Source organism: Lytechinus variegatus, chromosome 8, assembly GCF_018143015.1.
Source record: "Lytechinus variegatus isolate NC3 chromosome 8, Lvar_3.0, whole genome shotgun sequence".
Classification (NCBI taxonomy): domain Eukaryota; kingdom Metazoa; phylum Echinodermata; class Echinoidea; order Temnopleuroida; family Toxopneustidae; genus Lytechinus; species Lytechinus variegatus.
In genome coordinates, this window is record NC_054747.1 from 41,740,137 (window position 1) to 41,761,948 (window position 21,812).

The 21,812-nt window shown below is 36.2% G+C and overlaps 1 protein-coding gene across 1 annotated transcript in view; it reads right to left on the reverse strand.

The window, feature by feature from the left end:
* The window catches only part of LOC121419754 (dynein alpha chain, flagellar outer arm-like), an 85,874-nt gene that overhangs the window by 7,086 nt on the left and 56,976 nt on the right, over positions 1-21,812 (reverse strand). Inside the window, exons 37-56 of the mRNA XM_041614211.1 lie at positions 21,538-21,744; positions 20,053-20,203; positions 19,457-19,459; positions 18,444-18,488; positions 15,958-15,978; positions 15,129-15,277; positions 14,488-14,744; positions 13,544-13,879; positions 12,331-12,472; positions 11,179-11,362; positions 10,585-10,694; positions 9,192-9,269; positions 7,842-8,072; positions 7,024-7,349; positions 6,351-6,531; positions 5,654-5,866; positions 3,670-3,947; positions 2,805-3,058; positions 1,921-2,212; positions 787-988 (exon numbers count right to left, since the gene is read on the reverse strand). Coding sequence (XP_041470145.1) covers positions 787-988; positions 1,921-2,212; positions 2,805-3,058; positions 3,670-3,947; positions 5,654-5,866; positions 6,351-6,531; positions 7,024-7,349; positions 7,842-8,072; positions 9,192-9,269; positions 10,585-10,694; positions 11,179-11,362; positions 12,331-12,472; positions 13,544-13,879; positions 14,488-14,744; positions 15,129-15,277; positions 15,958-15,978; positions 18,444-18,488; positions 19,457-19,459; positions 20,053-20,203; positions 21,538-21,744 — 3,660 coding nt within the window. The remainder of the gene's footprint in view (positions 1-786; positions 989-1,920; positions 2,213-2,804; positions 3,059-3,669; positions 3,948-5,653; positions 5,867-6,350; positions 6,532-7,023; positions 7,350-7,841; positions 8,073-9,191; positions 9,270-10,584; positions 10,695-11,178; positions 11,363-12,330; positions 12,473-13,543; positions 13,880-14,487; positions 14,745-15,128; positions 15,278-15,957; positions 15,979-18,443; positions 18,489-19,456; positions 19,460-20,052; positions 20,204-21,537; positions 21,745-21,812) is intronic.

Here is a 21,812-nt window from a genome sequence, read left to right on the forward strand (position 1 = left end):
CATTGTACAGGGTGTGAGTGACTACTAATGTAAACAACTGAAATGGCAAAAACTCATATCCTTCTGTACAGACACAAGTACACAAAAAGCTGAAAATGATCTGACAATAAAGAACAATAATAACTGAAATCAGCAAAAATTCTGAACTCTAACATCCTTGATACTATCAGAAGCAATCCTGTAAGTCATATTGATTTGAATGTGCATTTGACATTTCTCTCTCTCTCTCCCTTTTCTTCTTCCTGCTATGTCTTATTCAAGTGCCTTGAGTATTTGTATCGAATTGAAATGGCACTATTACTAATTATTATATAGTGTTGTATTGGAGTCATCACTTTTATATTAATGAAATCATTATTTTCAAATCAAGACTTCCAATGCTTCCTTCTTCTGGATCATGCAGATTTCATGCATTATCATGCTTCATTCAAGCACACATTAGTGCCATTTGTCAAAATCATGCAATCCGTATTGGAATTGACTTACCGGCCTCAATGAAACAACCTTTGTGACATCGGGCCTATGAAAATCAAAGGATTTGGTTTGTATCCCACTGAAGGGAAATTATTTTCAGTTTTGCCTCCTAAAGAGAATCCTCTAACATGAAATACCAGCATGGGCCACCACTGTTATATTTTACACAAAAACAAGCTTTCTATCGCCATTTTTGGGGCTGTGTTCTGGATTTGTTTTTACATAAAATAAGCTTCCTATTGCTAAAGGTTGGCGACACAATTACGAATGTCAAACTCTTTTCTGGCTTTGTAAATAAACATCGCTGCTTACCTCCCACCCATGAGATGAGAGTATGCCCACTAGGTTGTCTATTAGGATGTACCCACGTAGCTGGTACAGCGTCCTGTTGGAGAGCCATAGCTAGGTGTCTGATGGACGGTTTCATGGCGTATTGACCTTGTAGCATACAGCATTCAACCTCATGAAGGCTTTGACGAACATGACACAGTAAGGAGTTATACCAGTGACATTCCTGTCAAGAAACAGATACAGTGATAACAACGATGAAAAAGTTAGAGGAGAAATGATCACACAATTGGTGATTTCAAGTTCAGTGTTGACCTTTTGGTGTTGCTGTTAGGTAAATTTTTACACAATTATAACACCAAATATAAAGTAAAGATGGTTCCAAAAAGCCTCTCACTAGTTGTTGAGGTGTCAATAATGTGATCTGGATCAAGTTTACAAACTCTGAATAAGTTTTGAAGCTAGGGGAAGCAATCCAAATTTCAACACCAAGGCTAACACCGGACTTGAAATCACCCAATATGCATTTTACAAGATACTCTTTCATTTATTTGACAAAGTATTTAAACTTCAATTAATCTTTACATTTGCCATAAGGGTAATTCCATGAAATAGATAAATTCAACCCTCTATAAACCTGACCTTCCTGTAATAACTGCTCTAGAATCTAGTACATATTCAGTTATTAAGAAATGAAGTTAAAATAGGAGAAGGTGGTCATATTCTGAGTTGATGTTGTTCCTTGTAAGACTAATTTGGTTTGAATATCTTACACTATAAACTATGTAGAAAAAAGTTGATTATTTTATAGAACTGCCCCAAACTTATATATGGAAACAGGCTGATTATGCTATACCACATGTTTTCATATACTCCAGCCAGCATACATACTGAGCTTATTCTCTAACAGGTTAAATTATGAAGCTATTTATTTATTTAAAACAGTTTATTGACACAAGGGTATCTATAGCGGCTGAAAACATTTACATAAAATAAATTCAACATCAAATAAAAAAGCTCAATTTAGAAACATTAACACACATAGGAAGGTTGTTTATCATGTTGGGGACGCATGTATTGAATTATGACATGCTTCCCATCATGATAAACCAAAATTGAAATTATTGAAAAAGTTAAATTTGATGAGTGTGAACTCACCTGAAGAAGCACAAAACCAATGCTCTGAGGCATCTCAACGCTCGCCACGCTCAACAAACTCATCAACGAGGGCGCATGGTACGGGAACGTGTACTTCTCTGCCTCATTGACGATGTGTATTGGAAGTTCTCCAAGGTCAACTATAGAGGGCAGCCTCTCAGTGATGGAGTCGATGGCATTGGATATCTTGGTGGAGTTGAACTGTGGTTGGGATGGGATGGTTGAGGTTCCTCGAGGACCAGAATGCTGGATCTCATAGAGATTGTCAAGGTAGGTCAGGAAATCAAGACCACTGGGAGAGTAAGAAAAAAAATAAGTAAAGGACATGGTATTAGTAAAGGTCAAAGCAAAGGTCAGATTGAAGTTGAAGTCAAAGTTGAGTGAAGGTAAGAATGAAGATTAAACTGGAGGTGGGAATAAAGTTGGAGAATGTCAAAGTGAAGTTTGAAGTGAAGCTTGAAGAGAATTAAGTAAAGGGATAATTAAAACAACCCTGAAGTACAGGACATAAAATGAAAATAATATTCAATCCTGGGAGCATTTTTCACCTGACAACTTTCCTTTGTTTTGATTGGCAGAGAAGAACAGGAGCCTGAACGTAACTATGGGAACTGTAAGGTGATACAGACTTTGTCAGACATAACATCCACCAAATCCTTTCATAAAGTTGTCCTCAGGAAATAAAGATTTTCAATGTGACAGACATTTTAGAGTTGCCAAACTTGAATGACCAAATTAACATTCTGTATCTCCAAAAGTGGTTTTATTCAAGAAAATTTGTATTTTCTCTACAAACCTTATTTTTTTACTATAATTTCTAGACCAATCTGATGCAGCCTGAATATGTGATTATATAAATGATGAACAAATATTTCATGACATACCTTGCTTTGTTGACGAGCTTCTTGACCCCATCATCCAGACTCAAAGCTTCCGTGGTCCCGACCTCCTCATCCCATTTCTCCTCCAACCATCCAGCATAGTCCGTAGCATCCACGTTAGCTGGAGGGGTTGGCACGGTAACAGAGCCTAGGACCAGCTGGCTACCAGACCGACTGGTGGCAGTGAAGATGTGATTGACAATGGTAGAGAGATAGAGACCATCCCAGGGGTCGGTCAGCATGTTCCCATAGACAACCTATGTCAAGGAATACAATGGGTTTGATTTGGTTAAACTAACAAATAATGTTCCAGTAATAAAAATTCTTAAATACACAATGCTTTGTATAACATACAAGTATGTTACATTGACACTAACATACCTCTATGCCCTTTAGAAGGAAGAAAATAAAGGATGGAGAAGAAATGCCCATTACCAGAGGAGCAAATATATAATAGGTACATAGGTATATCTTATTCTTTAAAAGAAATGTCTTCAAAAGGGACTCAATAATTTTACAGTATTAGCCAGTTAAATACTAAGCTTTGTTCTTACCAAAATGCTGTTTTTTTTGCCAAAAAGTTTTGCCATTGGGATGCAACCTACTTTACAAAGAGATCTAGGTTAGACTCTAGAGGGCGCTCACAAACTAAAGAGCTTTGCTGACACATGTGGTGTTCTCGACTAGTAGATGGCTCAGTACCTTCACTTAATGATTAACCCAGGATCCCAAAGCAAGAGTTTAAACAGGATTTTTCTTTCAGATAAACTGCACAAACACATTTTGCTCTGCAATGACACTGACAACCTTTTCTCTGAGGCTTATCCTCTCTCCAAACAAAAAGTAATCAAGAACAACGGGTCCTTACCCCAGAGACGAGTCCACAAAGCTCTTTCAGACTATCATTCCCAGTCTGACCTCCTTCTTCCTTGAACTTTGACCCCATGATGACCTCCAGACTGTGATTGACCTGGACCTTACTAAAGGCTTGGTACTGCGACAGACCTCTCGCACCGTACATCTGACGAGCGTAGAGGACTGCATGGATGACACATGCTCCGTACGCAACGCCTCGTACCGCTGTGCTCTGATCAGTCAGGGCTTGCCAGAAGGATGGATCAACTGATTTCAAGGCTGCGATAGTAGCTGAGAAATGAAACGAAGATGAAATGCAGACTCGCCATCTTAACCCTAATTCTCCCGGGGGGGGGGGGCCATAATGGCCCCCCCTCAACAATTTTCGCGATATATCTGCTGCGCGAAATTTTTTCACCTCGCAGCTCACTGACTTTTTACATTCAAGTCTCGCGCAAATTTTGAGACCAAAGTTGTGACGCCCGGGTACGCGGTTACGACATTACGCAACATTATGCAAGTGCATGTCAGACCAAAATTTGCTCATAAACGTGATTTCATGTACAAATCCAATGCAAATTGCGTATTCAGCCAAAATTCATAAATGTATCATTATTTCTACTTTTACTGATTAAACTTAATTAATTTTGCCTTGTTTATGATCAGAATTATGTCTGGAACAATTTCCATTGAAAAAACAATAAAAAACAAAAAGTAAAAAAACAAAGAAATACATAAGAAATTCATAAAACAATAGAATACATAAGAAATTTATTTCCAAACCAAAGTTTTTTTGAATTACGATTGTTAAGAATGCTATAAAGAAAATTTTTACCAAAAATTAGCATTCTAGGAGCTTTATTTAGTGAATTAGAGCAAAAAGTATGATTTATGCATAAATTAGCATAATTAATTCATATAAAATAAAATCTCATTATTTTGGAAAATTTTACCATACAGCCTTGTAGATTACATCGCACACTACCAGCGTGCAAATTTTTGCGTCGCTCGCACGATCGGCGGCCGAGATCTTAAGGGGGGCCATAATGGCCCCCCCCCCGGGAATGACAAGAATCAAAATACCCCGGGAGATTTAGGGTTAAGACATATTTTCAAGATGTACATGAATATACCTGCTAAACCTTAGAGCCTAGAAATGGGATCTAATTCCTAGGAAATTTCCAGAAAAAGCAACTCAGATGGCTAAAATGGAAAAAAAATGACAATTTTTTTCCTCACAGAAATGTTCCTATTCAATAGGACGCATGGGAGGTAAGCATGTATCTATTTTTTGTTAAATATCTGAAATATAACAAAGTGGAAGACCATCTGTTGCAAACGAATGGGAATAATTATTATAAACAGTTCTGTTCCTCATTTACACATGAAGTAAGAGCCAATTAAGTAAAGATAGGAAATATCAAATGTATATGCAATATTGAAATTTTTTGCTTCCCATAATTATAACACAGAATTAGACAATGGCCCAACTTAACTCAGACTAAAGAATATGGGCAAGAAAGCCTAAGGGGGTGCTGCAATCAATTGCAAATTTTAGTTCCAAATTTACAAGTGATGGACCTATTTTGAACTAAAGTAAATAAAAAAATAGTTCTTAATACAAGAAGTAGACCATTTACAATTAATTGTGAGACTTATGATTGATTTGGGAAGTGATATTGACTTGTATTCAATTGCAAATTTCCTACAAAACTCCATATACACCCAGTCACATCATTCCATGCAAGCTTTGCGTGACTTGCCGGTAACTATTTTTGCTACCCACAGGTCACCTGCATTGACAGTGTCTCATACATATCTCACACGAAGGATCGCACACAAGTCTAATTTCAAAGCAGAAAAATTTTGAGCATGCCCAAAACTTTGTTGTGGGTGAGTTGCAGGTAATCGCCTGCAACTCACCTACAAGGCTTGTACGGAATGATGTAACAGAGCCTTCAGGATTACACAGGTACCTCCTGAAAGTAAATACTAACCTGTTTTAAGTATGTCATCCTGAGAGAGCGTTACTACCTCCATGTTAGCTGGACCATCCTGTTCATTCAAGAGATGAGGACCTATCACATCCCAGGAGATGACACGGACGGACTGGAGGAGGTCATCAGGAAGACGACCCGAGGGTTCAGAGGTCAACCAGATGCAGAAACGTGATTGGTTGTTGACTGCAATGGGGTTGAGTCCCAATGGACCTGATCAGGTGAGAGAAAGATGATAAGTGGTATGACCATTAGGATAAATACCACTGGCACAGATGTGTCAAATTGTACAAACATTGAATTGATATAATGGGAAACTGCACAGATCTTACAAATTTATCATAACTGCACAGATCTTACAAATTTATCATAACTAAAATGACCTCAAAAGATAAGAGATGCCATCCTCATGATCTTCATTGAAATATTTCATATTTTATATAACAAAATAAAAGAGAAGTAGTGAGTAGGTGACATCATCACTTCATTCATTTTCATACTGACATGTATGCGAATAAAAACAATTTGGTGAAAATACGACAATTTTTTTATGCTATTATTTCTTATCATACATGTACATCCGATTTTGTTCGGGTATCGAGTTCTATGATCGTCTAGTTTTCCTGTATCTATTCAAATCATTTACTGTTAGGGTTGACTTGGAATTTTTCAAGCGATGTACAATTAAACCTCTTACCTCCTGTATTACCAACTCTAATAAGTTGACCTTTGAGATGAGAGAGAAAACGATCAGAGGCTAGATGAAGGTCCTCAATCACCAACCAACCATCCTTATCAGCGATTGCATCTATCGCCATGGCAACCTGCTGCTCCGTGCCTTCGTTGATGGCAATTCGCTCATAAGCAATGCTCTTTTTCTAAAAAGGTTAAACAATAAAAAAGATCAAGAGTAAATATTATCAACTGAAAGAAATGCTGTTTCTCACAAAAGAAGAAAAATTAGATTAAATATTCTGAATGGAAGACAAATTTGGTGGCCAATAAAGACAAGATTTTAGCAAAGAGAGGTGGCAGGTAAGACTCTATTGTATCTCTTACTTTATGTCAAGAGAAAGTCAAAGGAATTTGAGAATGAACTAAAAAGTAATGACTGATGCTAATGGTTACACAGCGTTACCCAACAAATAATAGTTACTGTATCACTTTCTATGAAGATACAAGGGTTTAGCATCAGGTTTGTGAAAGGGTTTTGGTTCAAGTAACTGTATTAGGAATAGGATTACGGTTATGGTCCTCTTTGAGGTTTGGTTTTAATATGGCTCAATGTTAGTGTTTTTGCCAGAGCATATGCCTTGAATCCAATGCTTTTATCTATTATCAAACCAGGAAAATATGCAATTTAGTCCCACCTGTGCATATGTGTGTAGTATATCAACTGGTCTTGTGTTAGACTTGAGTTCACTAGGTAACCTCTTATTCCCTGCTGCTGGTGAAGGTGGCATCAGGACCATGACAGCAAGGGAACGGACAGCACTACCCAGGATGCTTCCCACCGCAGACGGTAGGGGCTTCACGCAGGTCAGGTGACGATGGACGTACCGGGAGGCTGCTGCTGGGAACCGATCAGGGCGGAGAAGACGCAGGAGGATGAGCTGGTGGAATTCGTTGAGGCCACCGAGGTCTGGACTGCTCTGGGGCGAGGTCTGACCTTGTTCATCAACTGGACGCTCTTCACCTTTATGGAAAATAATAGATGGAAGATAAATATAATGAAACATAAAACACAAATGTAACTGTAAATCGTGCAAGTTTTCTTATCAAAGCTTACAACAATATTTGTCCTGCTGAAATTCAAATATGAATGCAAAAATCCCCAAATATGGATTCTTTGAGGCTCACTGGCAAAATGGATACATACTTTGCATTTATCGAGAAGACAAAAATGAGCCAAAAGATCTATCAATACTAATAATATATACATGCCATAATGACCATTCATATAGCGCTTGATGTATATAACTATACTTTTGTTATAAATGGTGCATCAAATGATATTTGGTCCCTATCCCAGCTCTTCAAACAGAAAAAAAACGAAACTCTTAATATTTTAGTGAGCCAATATATCTTTTATGTCTGTCGTTGATTAATTAATTTTACTTATAAGCGAATCAATTGTACATATTAATCACATATCTTCATGTACCAGGGGTGATAGGCTTCAACTCACCTGTATTTGGCCTGAGCGGTAGGGCTAGTCTTTCAGGTTCTGATGATTGATACCATTCTTCCCATCTATCAGGCATCTCAGCTACCTGAATACATAGGGAATCCAATGGACCAGGTAGCACAGAGATGGCTAGGATATCCTCCCATTTATCAGGTGGTAGGAAAGCTGGGGGCGGGGCATCGCATCCAAAGTCAAGGAGAGTCAACTCCATGGTCCCCAGTCCAGGGTTTCCTGTCAAAGGTGTTTTAAAGGCATTTATTAATCAATATTGATTGACTGATTGATTGATTGATGTATTCATTTATTCATTCAACCATCTTTAAATGTATCCATCAAAGCCTGGTGCAATCTACATGATCTGTTATGTAAATGATACAATTAACTCTTTACAATCAAAGTTACAAATAGGAACTCCAAGATCATCGGCTCTGACTAGAATCCAAATTAAACTTTACTATAACCAAAAGCTTGCAGCAAGGAAGAAATGTGATTAAGTATTCCTAACATTAAGCCAAACTTCAAATGAAATAATCTGACTTCTTGCAATTTTCAAAATGTGATTTATTAATCGCGTAATACAGGTAGTCAGATCGTGTAGTGAGGGCAATATATTTCTTTCTTTCATTCACTCACTCACTCACTCACTCACTCATTCATTCATTCATTCATTCATCTTATTATCTTTTGTATGCATCTTGCCATATATTCATTTATCTATCGATTCATCTCCACAACCAGTTGTTCATCATTCATCTTCTATCTTTTAATTTATCTCTGTACATGTTGCTATTAATCAATTCATTCATTCAATTTAGGAAAAGGCATGCAAATATGACACGACCATTACCCCAATAATAACAATGAAACAGGAGCATGCAAAAATATTGGATACGGTAAAGAAATCATGCAAAGAATCATTCAAATTTAAAATGAATAATATTAAACACAAAGGAACCACTTTATAACGTTTGAACTACAAGGAACTTTCTTTTGCAAAATAAAATAATTAGCATTTTACAAAATGGATTTGAATTTCGGGAATCATGGCAAGCAGGGTTTTCTTTCAAACTTTGCAAACATATTAGTATCATTTCACAATAAATTGGACTGCCTGGTATGGTAAAAAAATTGCTGAAAACCATTCAAACATATTAGTATTGTGTCAAATTTTAGTGAACTAAACTGTGTTCCGTTATTTAAAGGTAGACATGAGTTACTGTCAGTTATTCAAAATATTCGAATAAAAACAATTCAGGACAACCGGTCAGTAAGTTAAAATTAGCGATTTGTTAAAACAAATTCATTATAAAAAGGTTCCATTGTGAATAATTTATTTCATATTAGTCCCACCTGTTTTAATTCGTGATTGTAAGTGCAAATTGCAAAAGTCACTCAGGAGAGTGTTGAGTTTAGCCGAGGGCAAACGACCTTCATTGTCAAAAGTTGGATTACATATTTATGCAAGAAAACAAAAAAAAAACAGGAGGAAAGAAATGGCCATGACGCAAATATTAGAAGTGATGAGGAGAGATATAAATGTGCCGAAGAGATGAGTTTAATCAAATCAATATTTTAAATAAATACATGTAGCGTAAGTAAGTGATTATGTCAAACACATGCAAATACTTAAAAAGACGACTCATATCTCAATTAATTAACATACAAAAAAACCAAAAGTGGCAACAGATGATTTTAGTTTCCTCAAATGGGTATTGCCTTGGAAACTAGTTTTAACATGCTGGGCTAAAATTTCACCCATGTAAAATTACTTGTAATCTGTAGAATTTTGCATGTATAATAACAGTTTTACTTCACTTATCTAAAGCTTTAAGTGCATTTTTTGCCAGATTGAGCAAACAATCTACAGACCAAACTATCTTTTACTATCTACCAGAAATAATGAAAGCTATACTTCAGCAAATGAAATGTTCTACAGCAAATTTAAAGAAAAATTGGCAACAATATTTCCTAAAAGATAAAATAAACCAAGTCTCCCTTCTTTGATACCAAATAAAGTTAAAGATTATTCACTCATTGATTAGAAACCAACATGTGCTATAACAACATTTAAACAAGAAAAATGTGCAAATAAATAAGTTAAGTAAGAATAATATAAAACATGAACAAACAAAGTTAACATCACAAATAAACAACAAAAAGAAAAATTCAAGAATACATATATAACAAATGGTTTACACACAACGCTTTTTGCAAAAAAAGGTCAGACTATTCATACATTCTATTTGCTTTTTTTTTTGGGGGGGGGGTGGGGTGGTTTGGAAATATGAAAAGCTTTCTAGACCTATTATCATATGTTTTAATGCAATAGATAACTTATTTTTATTTTCTAGAATAATGCCCCCCTCCCCCCAAAAAGTATCAATGAACATTAGGGTCAGTCGGCACGTTAATCTTTACATTTCTATTATAATCATGATTTGGGGGGGGGGTGTCAAATTTGAATGTAAAATAAAAGTTGGCACAGATTTATCGAATCTGTTGGTGCATTTGGTGGTAGAATTTAGATTCTGACAAAAAAACATATCACCTTATTTCTACGAAGGTCAGTTGGGTTGCTACAAACATTTTGAAGGGGCCTCATCTACAGCTTTTCACTTCAGAGGAGCTTTTTAGAATTGATCTTTTCTACAGTAAATCATATTTCAATACCAAGCAAAAATATCACAGTAACATCTAACATGCAGAGAACTGAAGAAACTAGTAAAAGGATGTGTGGACTTACCTTGTAGAAGTAGAGCTAACTCTTCTTCAGAGAATATGTTGGTTGTTTCATATTGTATGTTAATGCATAGTAGAGTTGCAAAAAGGAGGCGGTGCTCATCATATAGGCTCCTGAAATTTAATATTGAAATATTAAATTTCTTTGAAATTTATTGGTGATCATCATCATCATCATCAGGATTACCGCAGAATCTATCAGTATCATTAGCATTAACACCATTAACATCATCATCACCATTATTGTCATCGTCATCATCACGATCATTGACACGATCATTTTCACCACCACCACCACTATCATCATCTTCATCATCATCATCATCATCATAATCATCATCATCGTCATCATCATCATCATCATCACCATCATCATCACAATCATCATCATCACCATCATCATCATCACCATCATCATCATCATCATCATCATCATCATCATCATCATCACCATCATCATCATCATCATCACCACCACCACCACCATCATCATCATCATCATCATTTTCCTCATCATCACCATCCTCATCATCAGTTACCACAGATTCCATCTCCTCTTGATCATACTCACAATTACAATCAATTGGGTCCTACTTACTGTCTGACATTCTGGAAGACTGTCTGCGTAAGGCAGTCAACGAGCTGTTTGACTTGATTAGCAGATAGATTGGTATACTCCATACCTCCTGATGGGAACGTAGGTACATCAGGAATGACTATATCTGGGACTGATACACCGGCAGGTCCAACAGCACCTTCCTCATCATCCTCTACGCCTGATTCTGAGTCACATGAAGAATAAAAATGAATTTTGGATATTAATTCTTGCCTTTGGACCATGGGAATGTGTGGTCCATCTTTTTTTCTTCAGTTTCCCCCCTTTTACAACAGTCAATACATTTGTTGTTTTTCAGCATCAGTTAACACAATTAAAATGCCTATGAAAATATCAATATTCGTTTTTTGTCCCATAACTTTCAAAAGAAATATATGTCTTTGACTGGTTTATCCACTTAAGCAAACTCATTATCTAGCTCTATTCCCTTCCCTCTCTCCTTGTAATATCTACTAGTCTTCCTCTCTCTGACCAAGTCTTTCCTTTTCTTTTCAATGTCTCTACACCCTTCAGTTTCTTTTCACTAGTGATAGCAGTCACATTCTGTCTGTGTTTTGCCTTTTCCTTAATTTCCTTTCCTCCCCGTCTTTATCTATCTCTATGTTTTCTTTTTTCTTTCTCTTTGCCCCCCTCCTCAATATTTCTGTCTCTGTCAGTCTGTTTCCCTATAACCTGTATGTCTTTCTCTTCTCTTCCTCTTCTCACTCTGTTCTACTTACCCCTAAAATTATCTCCTTTCTATCTTTTTTGCAATGTCTCTCTGCCATCCCTAATGTTCACACACTCCCTCTCTTACACGCTCTATATCACTCTTTCTTGATATTTCTGTCTTTGTTTGCTCTCTCTCTCTCTGTCTTCTTTGCCTTTCTCTTACTTTCTCTCCCTCCCTCTCTCTTTTACTTACCTCCTCCTGTCTCCTGCCCTTCTCCCCCATCATCAATGGTAATCTTCTCAGAGATACACTATCTCTCTCTCTCCCTCAACTCTCTTTCCTCCTGTCTCCCCATATATTCTACTTACCTCCTCCTGTCTCCTGCCCTTCTCCCCCATCATCAATGGTAATCTTCTCAGAGATACACTCTCTCTCTCTCCCTCAACTCTCTTTCCTCTTGTCTCCCCATCTATTCTACTTACCCCCTCCTGTCTCCTGCCCTTCTCCACCATCCCCCATGGTAATCTTCTTCTCAGAGATCCGTGTTGAAGCGCTTCCTAATCTGGGTGGAATCACCACTTTACCATGATGAGGATCATCTTCATCATCACTACCGGTATCAGCCTGGAATCAGCAGAAGACAGTCAAGTGTATTAAAATAGTAGGAGACACGACAATTGCTCATGCGACATTTCCTTTTGGTGTTCATTTATCAGAGGGCATAGGGTTAGGGCTAGGATTTGTAAGGCCCCAATTCACAAAGGTGGATTTGAAAACCCATTTGAAAGATACGCTATTTTATTCATAAGTCCACCGTTTGAAGAGTGGACTCATTAATTCAAAATAGTGAACTCATGAATACGATAGCGTGGATAACCACGGCAATAGGCGTCAATTTGGCGCACTGTGACAAAAGCACGAATTAGCATTGGACATTTTTTAATATACGCGGTAAAATAAACGTAATTTACGCAAGAAATCTGCATAAACCATGGACTCAACCGTGGGTTTTCATGTGAATTCGGGCCGAGTTTTTGGTTCATAATAATGTAAAGATACAGGATTAGGGTTTATTTAGTTTTGGAGGTTAGTTCAAATCCATGTAAGGCATCACATGCAGAGTTTCCATCGGAGCAATCGTCACCAGAGAAAATGTCATAGAACCGTAACATAACTTATATTCACTACCATAACATAAATATATTTATACCAATAGGGAATACAATGATAATACACAGTACTCCGATAAAGTCTTTTATCTAGTTGTGTATTCAAAAAGAAATCTGAAAACACTCATTTATGATGTATGGAATATCATCATGTAATTGATATAATCTTGCTTTTTGCCGTAGAAGGCACTTTGTATCTTCTGGAAAATGTACTACATAAATTCAATCACTATCATTACCATTGACACACAAAATCAACATGGATTTTAATAAGGGACTACCTCCACTGCTTCTTTTATTACTGATTTCTAACAAAAAATAGTAGCTTGCGAGCTGAAATTGATAATTGATCACTTTAGCTTTGCATGAAGCTATATTGTACCATATGAAAACACGATATCATAATAAAAGGGAAAATTTACTATTCCGAAGACAAAGTGGCACCTAAAATAATTTCACATATTTTCTGAATCTCAAAATTGCTAAAGACAGAAGCAACATTAGAACTGAACAATTGATGACTTACATCATGCCAGTCCTCTTCCTGCGCCACCTCTGGAGGAAGCTCATCCCCTACGGCTTGATCAAACATCCAGAGGAACATCGGCAATGACACCCTGTACTCCCTCTGCATCCCCTGTAGGCTCTGCACCACGGAATACAGCATCGCACCTCTCTTGGACACCGGTGACAGCTGGTCGCGGATGCGCTCCAGCTGGGACAGGGCCTGTTCCGCTGCCTCCAGACGGGTGAAGACTGTCTCCTTGTGATCGACGATGGAGGAGACGTACTCCGTGTGGCTGGTGATCTCCTGGGATGAGACTTCTCCTTCAAGAACCTGGAGGAGTTTGTCTTCAAGAAACTAGAGGGATGAAACAGAAAAGACAGCTGTTATAAGTCACGTGAAAAGTCAATAGTTCATAGGTAGTGCAGTGGTCTAAGGGTTATTCACTGAATTCTAACTACAATGTTCAAACTCTACTATTAACAAAATATAGTTCCTTTTGAAAACATAATTCTTAGTTTAGAGGTTGACACAAAGATTTTCCCTTCAAGAATGTATAAAGGAGTCTGCTTTAAAGGAACTTGAAGAATAAAATGCAATGGCAATTATGTCACTCAAATTTGAAAGGAAGACAATGCATAGTAAAACCTGCATATAAAGACAACCCAAGGAAGACAAGAAAAGCAGCCTTACAAACTATTCAAGGGAAACCAAATTTGGGCAGTTGATCCTTCTATAATGGTGATCACTAAAAGCACTTTAATAGATCAGAGGTAGTAGAACAAGTGTTCTAGGGGTTACTAAGATGAATGTGAACAAGGTGCAAACTTCTACATCAATCACCAAGTTCCTTTTGAAAACAAAAATCAAACTTTAGAAGTTCACATGCAGTTGTCTACAGGAAAGCCTTTGGGTTGGGAATAACACACTTAATGTTCTAAGATACTACCTAAAACAATTTGTACCTGTAAGGTCTCTTTGTGCTGCTGAATGGCTCTTAAGACCTTCTTCTTCTCAAGATACAGCATTGGCATGACCCTAGCAAAGGCTCTATCAAGGAGCTCTTCTCGTAACATCTCAGGTGATGCGTTGTAGTTCACAAGGGTCGTTGCTGACGCTGTTCTGGCGCTGAGGTTTGGGTACATGTTGGTGGTTGCTATGGTGACACGGAAGTTCTCATGGCCGAGCAATCTGCGTCCGCAGTATTTGATGAGTCGTGCATCTTTAGTAATGGAAGTGTGAAGAATGAGAAAGTACAAAATAAATAGATAGGTATGTGTTTGTAAAGAAGACTGGTGGATTTTTCTTTTTGTTTACATTCACTACATATTTAATTCTTTCTTATATACAAACTAAATAACTTTCTAACTAGGAATTTTTAATTGGGTAGCAGAAGGAGAGAGTACCTTAAAAGCTCTCAGAACAAGCCCATCGTTTAGCAGAACCTTGAGCATCTTGTATATGACATCATTTTCATCACGGTACAATGCGTACTTTAATTGTTATCATTATGACGTAGTGACTTGATTTCCTTATGTATTAGAAGAATGTTAATTATATAATTCAAATCTTAAAATACAGGAGTAAAAAAAAATCTTTGACCTACCTCCACTACCGCCCTCTTCAGTTCCATGGTTAGCATGGTGGATGAGAGGTGCAGACATGGAATCAACACTATCTACACTGTTCATCATCAATAGAGGGCGTCCTCCAAGAATGGCCTTCTCTATACGCACAACCATGGATGGGTCGAACCTGATGCATAAAAAGCCAACAGAATATTTCCTAAAATTTCATAAAATTATTCATGGATTCCAACTTCCCAAAAATGTGTGCTGCATCTTTTAAGCAGGTATCTTGCTATGAAGACACTGCATCTTTTCATAGGAAATATTCCCCATTGATCTGTTATGATGAAATGTGAGGAACAGTAATGAAAAGCTATTTGCAGGATTTCTGCGGGGAAATCGGCGGCCCTGACTTCTGAATTATACTGCCATAACATAGTATCTATCCGAAGCAATAAAATCTAAAATTGACAGATTTCCCTCGCGAGATAAGAGCATAATCATACAGCACTAAAAATATACATTGACTATGGATCAACCAACATCACAAAAGGACAATCTGGTTGCAACAGAAATACAGAAATTATTTTTTCTTCAAATATAAAATATTTTGAGCTCCTCAAGACGTTTCAAATGTTTGAAAATAACTGCATCACTTTGGAGTTTTATCATATTGCTTTTTCTTCTTTTGTCAGGCTCGACTCTTTTGAACTTGTCATTAATTTATAAAAAATTTCTATGCAGAATCAAACTGAAGTATGAAATATACTTGTACATATGGAATCTTCATAGAAATGTGATATTTCACAAAAATAAGATACATATGCCTTTACATTTAAAGCACCACAAACATTTCAAATGACATACCCAAGCTTATTTTCCACATGGCTATGGCAAGCATGGTGATAAAAATAGTCAATCAATTTCATGAGATATAACTTTGAAAAGCAACAAAATTCAATGCAAACAAATCAATTAACACATTTCAAGCTTAACTAACAATGTTCAGTGTATCATAAAGATATTATTCTGTCTTATCATCCCTCTATTTTCACTATGTTTAGTGTTGGGATTTGTGTAAACACAATGAATATATCAAATTTTCTATCCTCACCCCCCAAAAAAAGCATTAACAAAAATTAAATTAAACAATTAATTAATAAATTAAAGTAAATACATAAATAAGAAAAAAAGTAAATCATATATGAATAAATAAATGAATAAATAAAAAGTAACTAACTAACTAACTGACTAACTAACTAACGGACTGAATAAATAAATTAAAAAAAAGTTATCTACAATATAAAAGAGTGATCACTTGTATATTTACTCTACAACAGGTAGCAAGTTTATGGCTTACACAGTACGTTAAGTAAAATTACATCGTACAAATCATAATAAATGCACTAAAATGAAAATTTAAAATTCAAAACTATGCAGCGTATACAGGACACTGCAATGTCACTTAAAAAAGACAATTGGAGTATTGTTCAAATAACAAATACGAATAAACAACACATCATAATAATTTTTAAAACAAGCCAAAATGAAAACAGCATCTATGTTCTAAAATGCACTGTGCAATATAATGTATGTGCTTATTGTTCTAGTGCAAGACACACGACTTCTACCTCAAGATATAATTTTCAACTACAAAATGGCACTACAGTATGACAAACTGAACAGCAAGCAAATCAAGAAATGATTTCAAGCCTGGTAATATTAAACAGTGCAGGAAGGTGTTCAATAAGGCTGTTTGTAAAGCATGACTGGAACATGTTCTTTGTTGCTAGGTTGGCTCCATAGGGATGTATGACACAGCACAAGAGAGGATCACCAGTAGTGCATAAAGTCATTGCTAACTTACAAACAGCTCTATGAAACATCCACCATGAGACAATTAGAGGTGCTACGGTAGCTTTCAAAAATGTGCAATGGCAAAAAAAAAATATCTACAGTGCCTTTTGGGAGAAAAAGCAGAGGAGATGCGGGCAGAGAAATTGATGAGGAAATGGAAGGGGATAATAAATGGAGCGAGAGAAATTACAAGTGAGATATAGAGATGAAAAGTAATAGTGGAGTAGAAAATAGGAAAGGGAAGCAATAACGCTGACAGTGATACAACATTTGCTCCTGCAGCAAAGATGTTTGGTTATGGTAGGGTCGCAATATGGATTTATCAGAGTTAGGTTTAATATAGGATATTTATATTGCGCACATATCCACCTTGTTAGGTGCTCAAGGCGCTCCTTTATTACCCGGCTAAGCTAGGCGTTCATAACGCACACAGCTTCTGAAAGAATTACTTCCTACCGGTATCCATTTACCTCACCTGGGTTGAGTGCAGCACATTGTGGATCAGTTTCTTGCTGAAGGAAATTACGCCATGGCTGGGATTCGAACCCACGACCCTCTGTTTCAAAGTCCGAAGACTAATCCACTGGGCCACAACGCTCCACATATAAGGGTTTAGGGTTGGGTATAGGCTAAGACCGAGGGTTGAAGTAAGGCATTCAATCAGTGTATGGAAATTATAGTGGATCAATTGTAGCCACAGCAAATGTCATGGACAAAATTGATAAAGGTGAAAAAAGAGCTTTGATTAAAGAGTATCAAGAAATAGACAGATGGGAAAGGGATATTTGAAAGAGAGATGAGAATAAGAAAAAAGAGGAAAGAAAGATTGGATGGAAAAAAGGAATAAGTCAAAAAGTCATGAAAAGTAAAGGCAATTGTGCAGGTCACACAGTTTTGAAATCTGAACTATAAAGCAGTGGTACTAAAATATATATTCATGTGTAGATCAAACAGTATATGTGCTTCTAAAAAAGTTAGAACACTTTGGTTAATAATTTTTCTCCAATCATGAATTACTTTCTACAATCTAGAAAATCATGAAAATTGATTTTTCTTTCACCGAATGAACACATTGCTGCAGCATTTCAGGGAACACTAGTTGCTTTTAAGGACTTTGATAGTGGAGTAAAATTTCATTTCACTTTCTTTGACAGTGATTGTGCCAGCAAGGAGGGGGTGGTACATGTATATTGAATGCAATAAGTGCAGATCAGAAATTTGAGTTGTGGAAAATTCTGTTTTCCACAGATCACTATTATGATAGCAACAACACTACTGATGCAATCTACAGCAATAATAAAATATAAAGCACATAGAAACACAAAGTATTGAGTGCTATATAAATGTAACAATTATTGTTATTGTTGGACACTTGAGGGGTTTCCAAATATTTAATGAGTACTTAGTGAATATAAGTAGTGCTTCTCAGTGGAGGTAGGATGAATGAGTAGGATTTAGTTCATGTAATGACAGGCAAAGAGAGATAGAAAGCTTACAATTCAAATGTGTCTTTAGAGTACACATGTATTTGTTGATGTCTCCTATAAATGAAACAGGATTAATGGACATTACAAATATCATGATTCTTAGAAAATATTTGGTTAATAATCATTATTACATTGTCAATGATAATGATACAGATATATATGATAATAATAATTTAAACAGTTTTGGTTGGCATTGTATGATGTATTGTTGATGTCTCCTAAAATGAAACAGGATCAATTGTAAATAAAAATATCATGATTCTGAGAGAGTGGTTAACAGAGATTAACAATAAGAATAATAAAGTTTAAATAGGAGATGCCAGAAGAATAATATCAATGTATGTTTTTCTTTTTGAAGAGACCAAAAATATACAAACAGAAGATCCCTAAACTCCCAGAAGAACCTTAATTATAATTTTTTTCTTCAATATCACTTCATTAATATTTGTTTTAATTTTCTTTTTCATGGGGGTAATGGGGGTGGGGGTGTCACAGAGTTGTCAAATTCAACATGAAATAAATGAAATAATTAGATATTTAGGAATATAATAAAAAAGATACTATCAAAATCAGTTTTACAAAAAGCAATTCTTCAAAATAATATACCATTTAATCCCACAACCAACAAAATGAAACACCAACACAACAGGAATCAAACAAAATCAACAATTCAAAACAACAAACGTCCCTCAACCAGCACAGGCAAATACGAACATTCAAGCCTCATTCATTAATGATGTGACAAAGTTCAGTAACAATAAAGATACATTGTATCATGACTTCAAAATCAGTGCTGAGTGATCTAATGAGCTTGTTCTCTGGATGGATTGTGTTGCGCTGACATATAAAGGTACAATGTTTTTTGTTGCCTCTGCCTAATTACTTTTCTAAAACTCATATCTCCATAGCACATTGACTATTGTACAACGTCAGTTGCTGAACTTTGTCATATCGCACCTGAAGGAACCTTTAGAAAATGCTTTCCAGGAAAATATTTAAATGCATAAAATGCTAAAACTTACCATCTAGCGATGAAAATATCAAATGGAACATGCATGAAGGAAATGGGGGTAGAAATATAAAAATGAAGTGTAACAAGTTTCTAAATCTGTAAATTGCAAAAAATTCAGGCTTTGTACATTATATCTCAATTGTTTTCTAGACTATAGCTGTGTACGAACAGAGGGGGGGGGGGGATTCAAGGAGAGTTGATATCTGCTCTCCTTCGATCAATCAATCAGTTGATTATAGAATTCTGTGACTCTATAGGAGTCACCACAGAAAGCACTTCATGTAACTCTTAAATACATAACACAAGCACCATGCAGGAATATCTATTTTTCTAAAAAATCTATTGTCTAATGGCATATTTAATGCTTTACTAAATCTATTCTGCAATGCAATTTTTTTTATCTCTATATACTAATTATTCAATTTTTCTACTCCTATAACAAATATATTTATGATTCATTTGCATAATATTTTCTGTCTCTACAGATATTATTCAAATCTTATTCAACAGATACTTCTACTTTTTTTTCTTTCGGAAGTACTAGGAAAACTACACAGTTTTGAAAGCTACAAGCAGTTGATTGGGGAATAAAAGAGTGCAGCTCACCTTGTCTGCATATCAATATTAACGAGGCGATGTTGATAGATCATTCTCCGTAACCAACGTACGCCCTCCATATCAGGGTCAATCAGGTATGGAGGTCGTTGCCATGACGACTTCTGAATGGCAAGATTCTCCATTTGCCTCAAGCTCAGGCCTAGATTGAAAAAGAAATATTATTTCATTTAAAAGAATAGATAATTTCCCTTGATGTCTATCTTACTTCCAATTATAAATCAGCAACATAACTAAAATAACTTGATATAAACACTCTTTTTCTTTTTCTAAATTTTACTATAAAGTCATGTAGTTTACGTCTGCACTATGCACAAATTTTTGCAGCATTCACACTAGTATTGTCTAAGACCTGAAGTGAGATCTTGGTTTGAAATACCCCAGTAAATTGAGGGTTAAATTTTAATCAAAATTAGCAAAGAAAACTGAGATAATACATGTAACTATTATGCAGGTGTAAGCTTTAATTTAGTATTAGATTTTCTACATCTTGGGTAGATGTAAACATAGTCGATTTATTCAATTTGATTTATGCTGGATCCTACAGTAATGTTCACACTGCTATCCTTCAGAGTGTCTTTCATAGTGACTTAAACCCCCTAAAATCATTTATTACATGTAGTTGTATTGTAAAAAAATAAATCTTAAAATTAAACATCAGGCATAGATGTCAACATACAATGTAGCACATACTGCAGTTTTATTGTGATTTACAAACTGCTTTAACCCTAATTCTCCCGGGGGGGGGGGCCATTGTGGCCCCCCCCTCAACAATTTTTGCGATATATCTGCTGCGCGAAATTTTTTCACCTCGCAGCTCACTGACTTTTTACATTCAAGTCTCGCGCAAATTTTGAGACCAAAGTTGTGACGCCCGGGTACGCGGTTACGACATTACGCAACATTATGCATAAATTCATAAATGCATCATTATTTCTACTTTTACTGATTAAACTTAATTAATTTTGCCTTGTTTATGATAAGAATTATGTCTGGAACAATTTCCATTGAAAAAACAATAAAAAACAAAAATTAAAAAAACAAAGAAATACATAAGAAATTCATAAAACAATAAAATACATAAGAAATTTATTTCCAAACCAAATTTTTTTTGAATTACGATTGTTAAGAATGCTACACAGAAAATTTTTACCAAAAATTAGCATTCTAGGAGCTTTATTTAGTGAATTAGAGCAAAAAGTATGATTTATGCATAAATTAGCATAATTAATTCATATAATATGAAATCTCATTATTTTGGAAAATTTTACCATACAGCCTTGTAGATTACATCGCATACTGCCAGCGTGCAAATTTTTGCGTCGCTCGCGTGATCGATGGCTGAGATCTTAAGGGGGGGCCATAATGGCCCCCCCACGGGAATAACAAGAATCAAAATACCCCGGGAGATTTAGGGTTAAAGCTTGAACAAGACTTTCTATATGAACACAACCCAGACCTTGCATTGATACATACCTTTAGTTCCCCAATCATGTACACTCTTCTCTCCTACTAAGAGCTTGATGAGTGATTGTACATATCTCTGGTACTCAGCACTGCCTATCTGAGGGAATGCATCAACGTCGTAAGCGTGCTGGCTCTCTGCAATGCCACTCATTGCTGTCACCCCTCGTTGAGGTTCCTCTCCCGTCGGCTGCTCATTGCGTGGAGTCTCTTGGGCTTCTGCAGAAGATTTTTAGAATGTATCATTTTTTGAGGGGTTGTGGCTCAGTGGATTAGTAAGCAGAAAT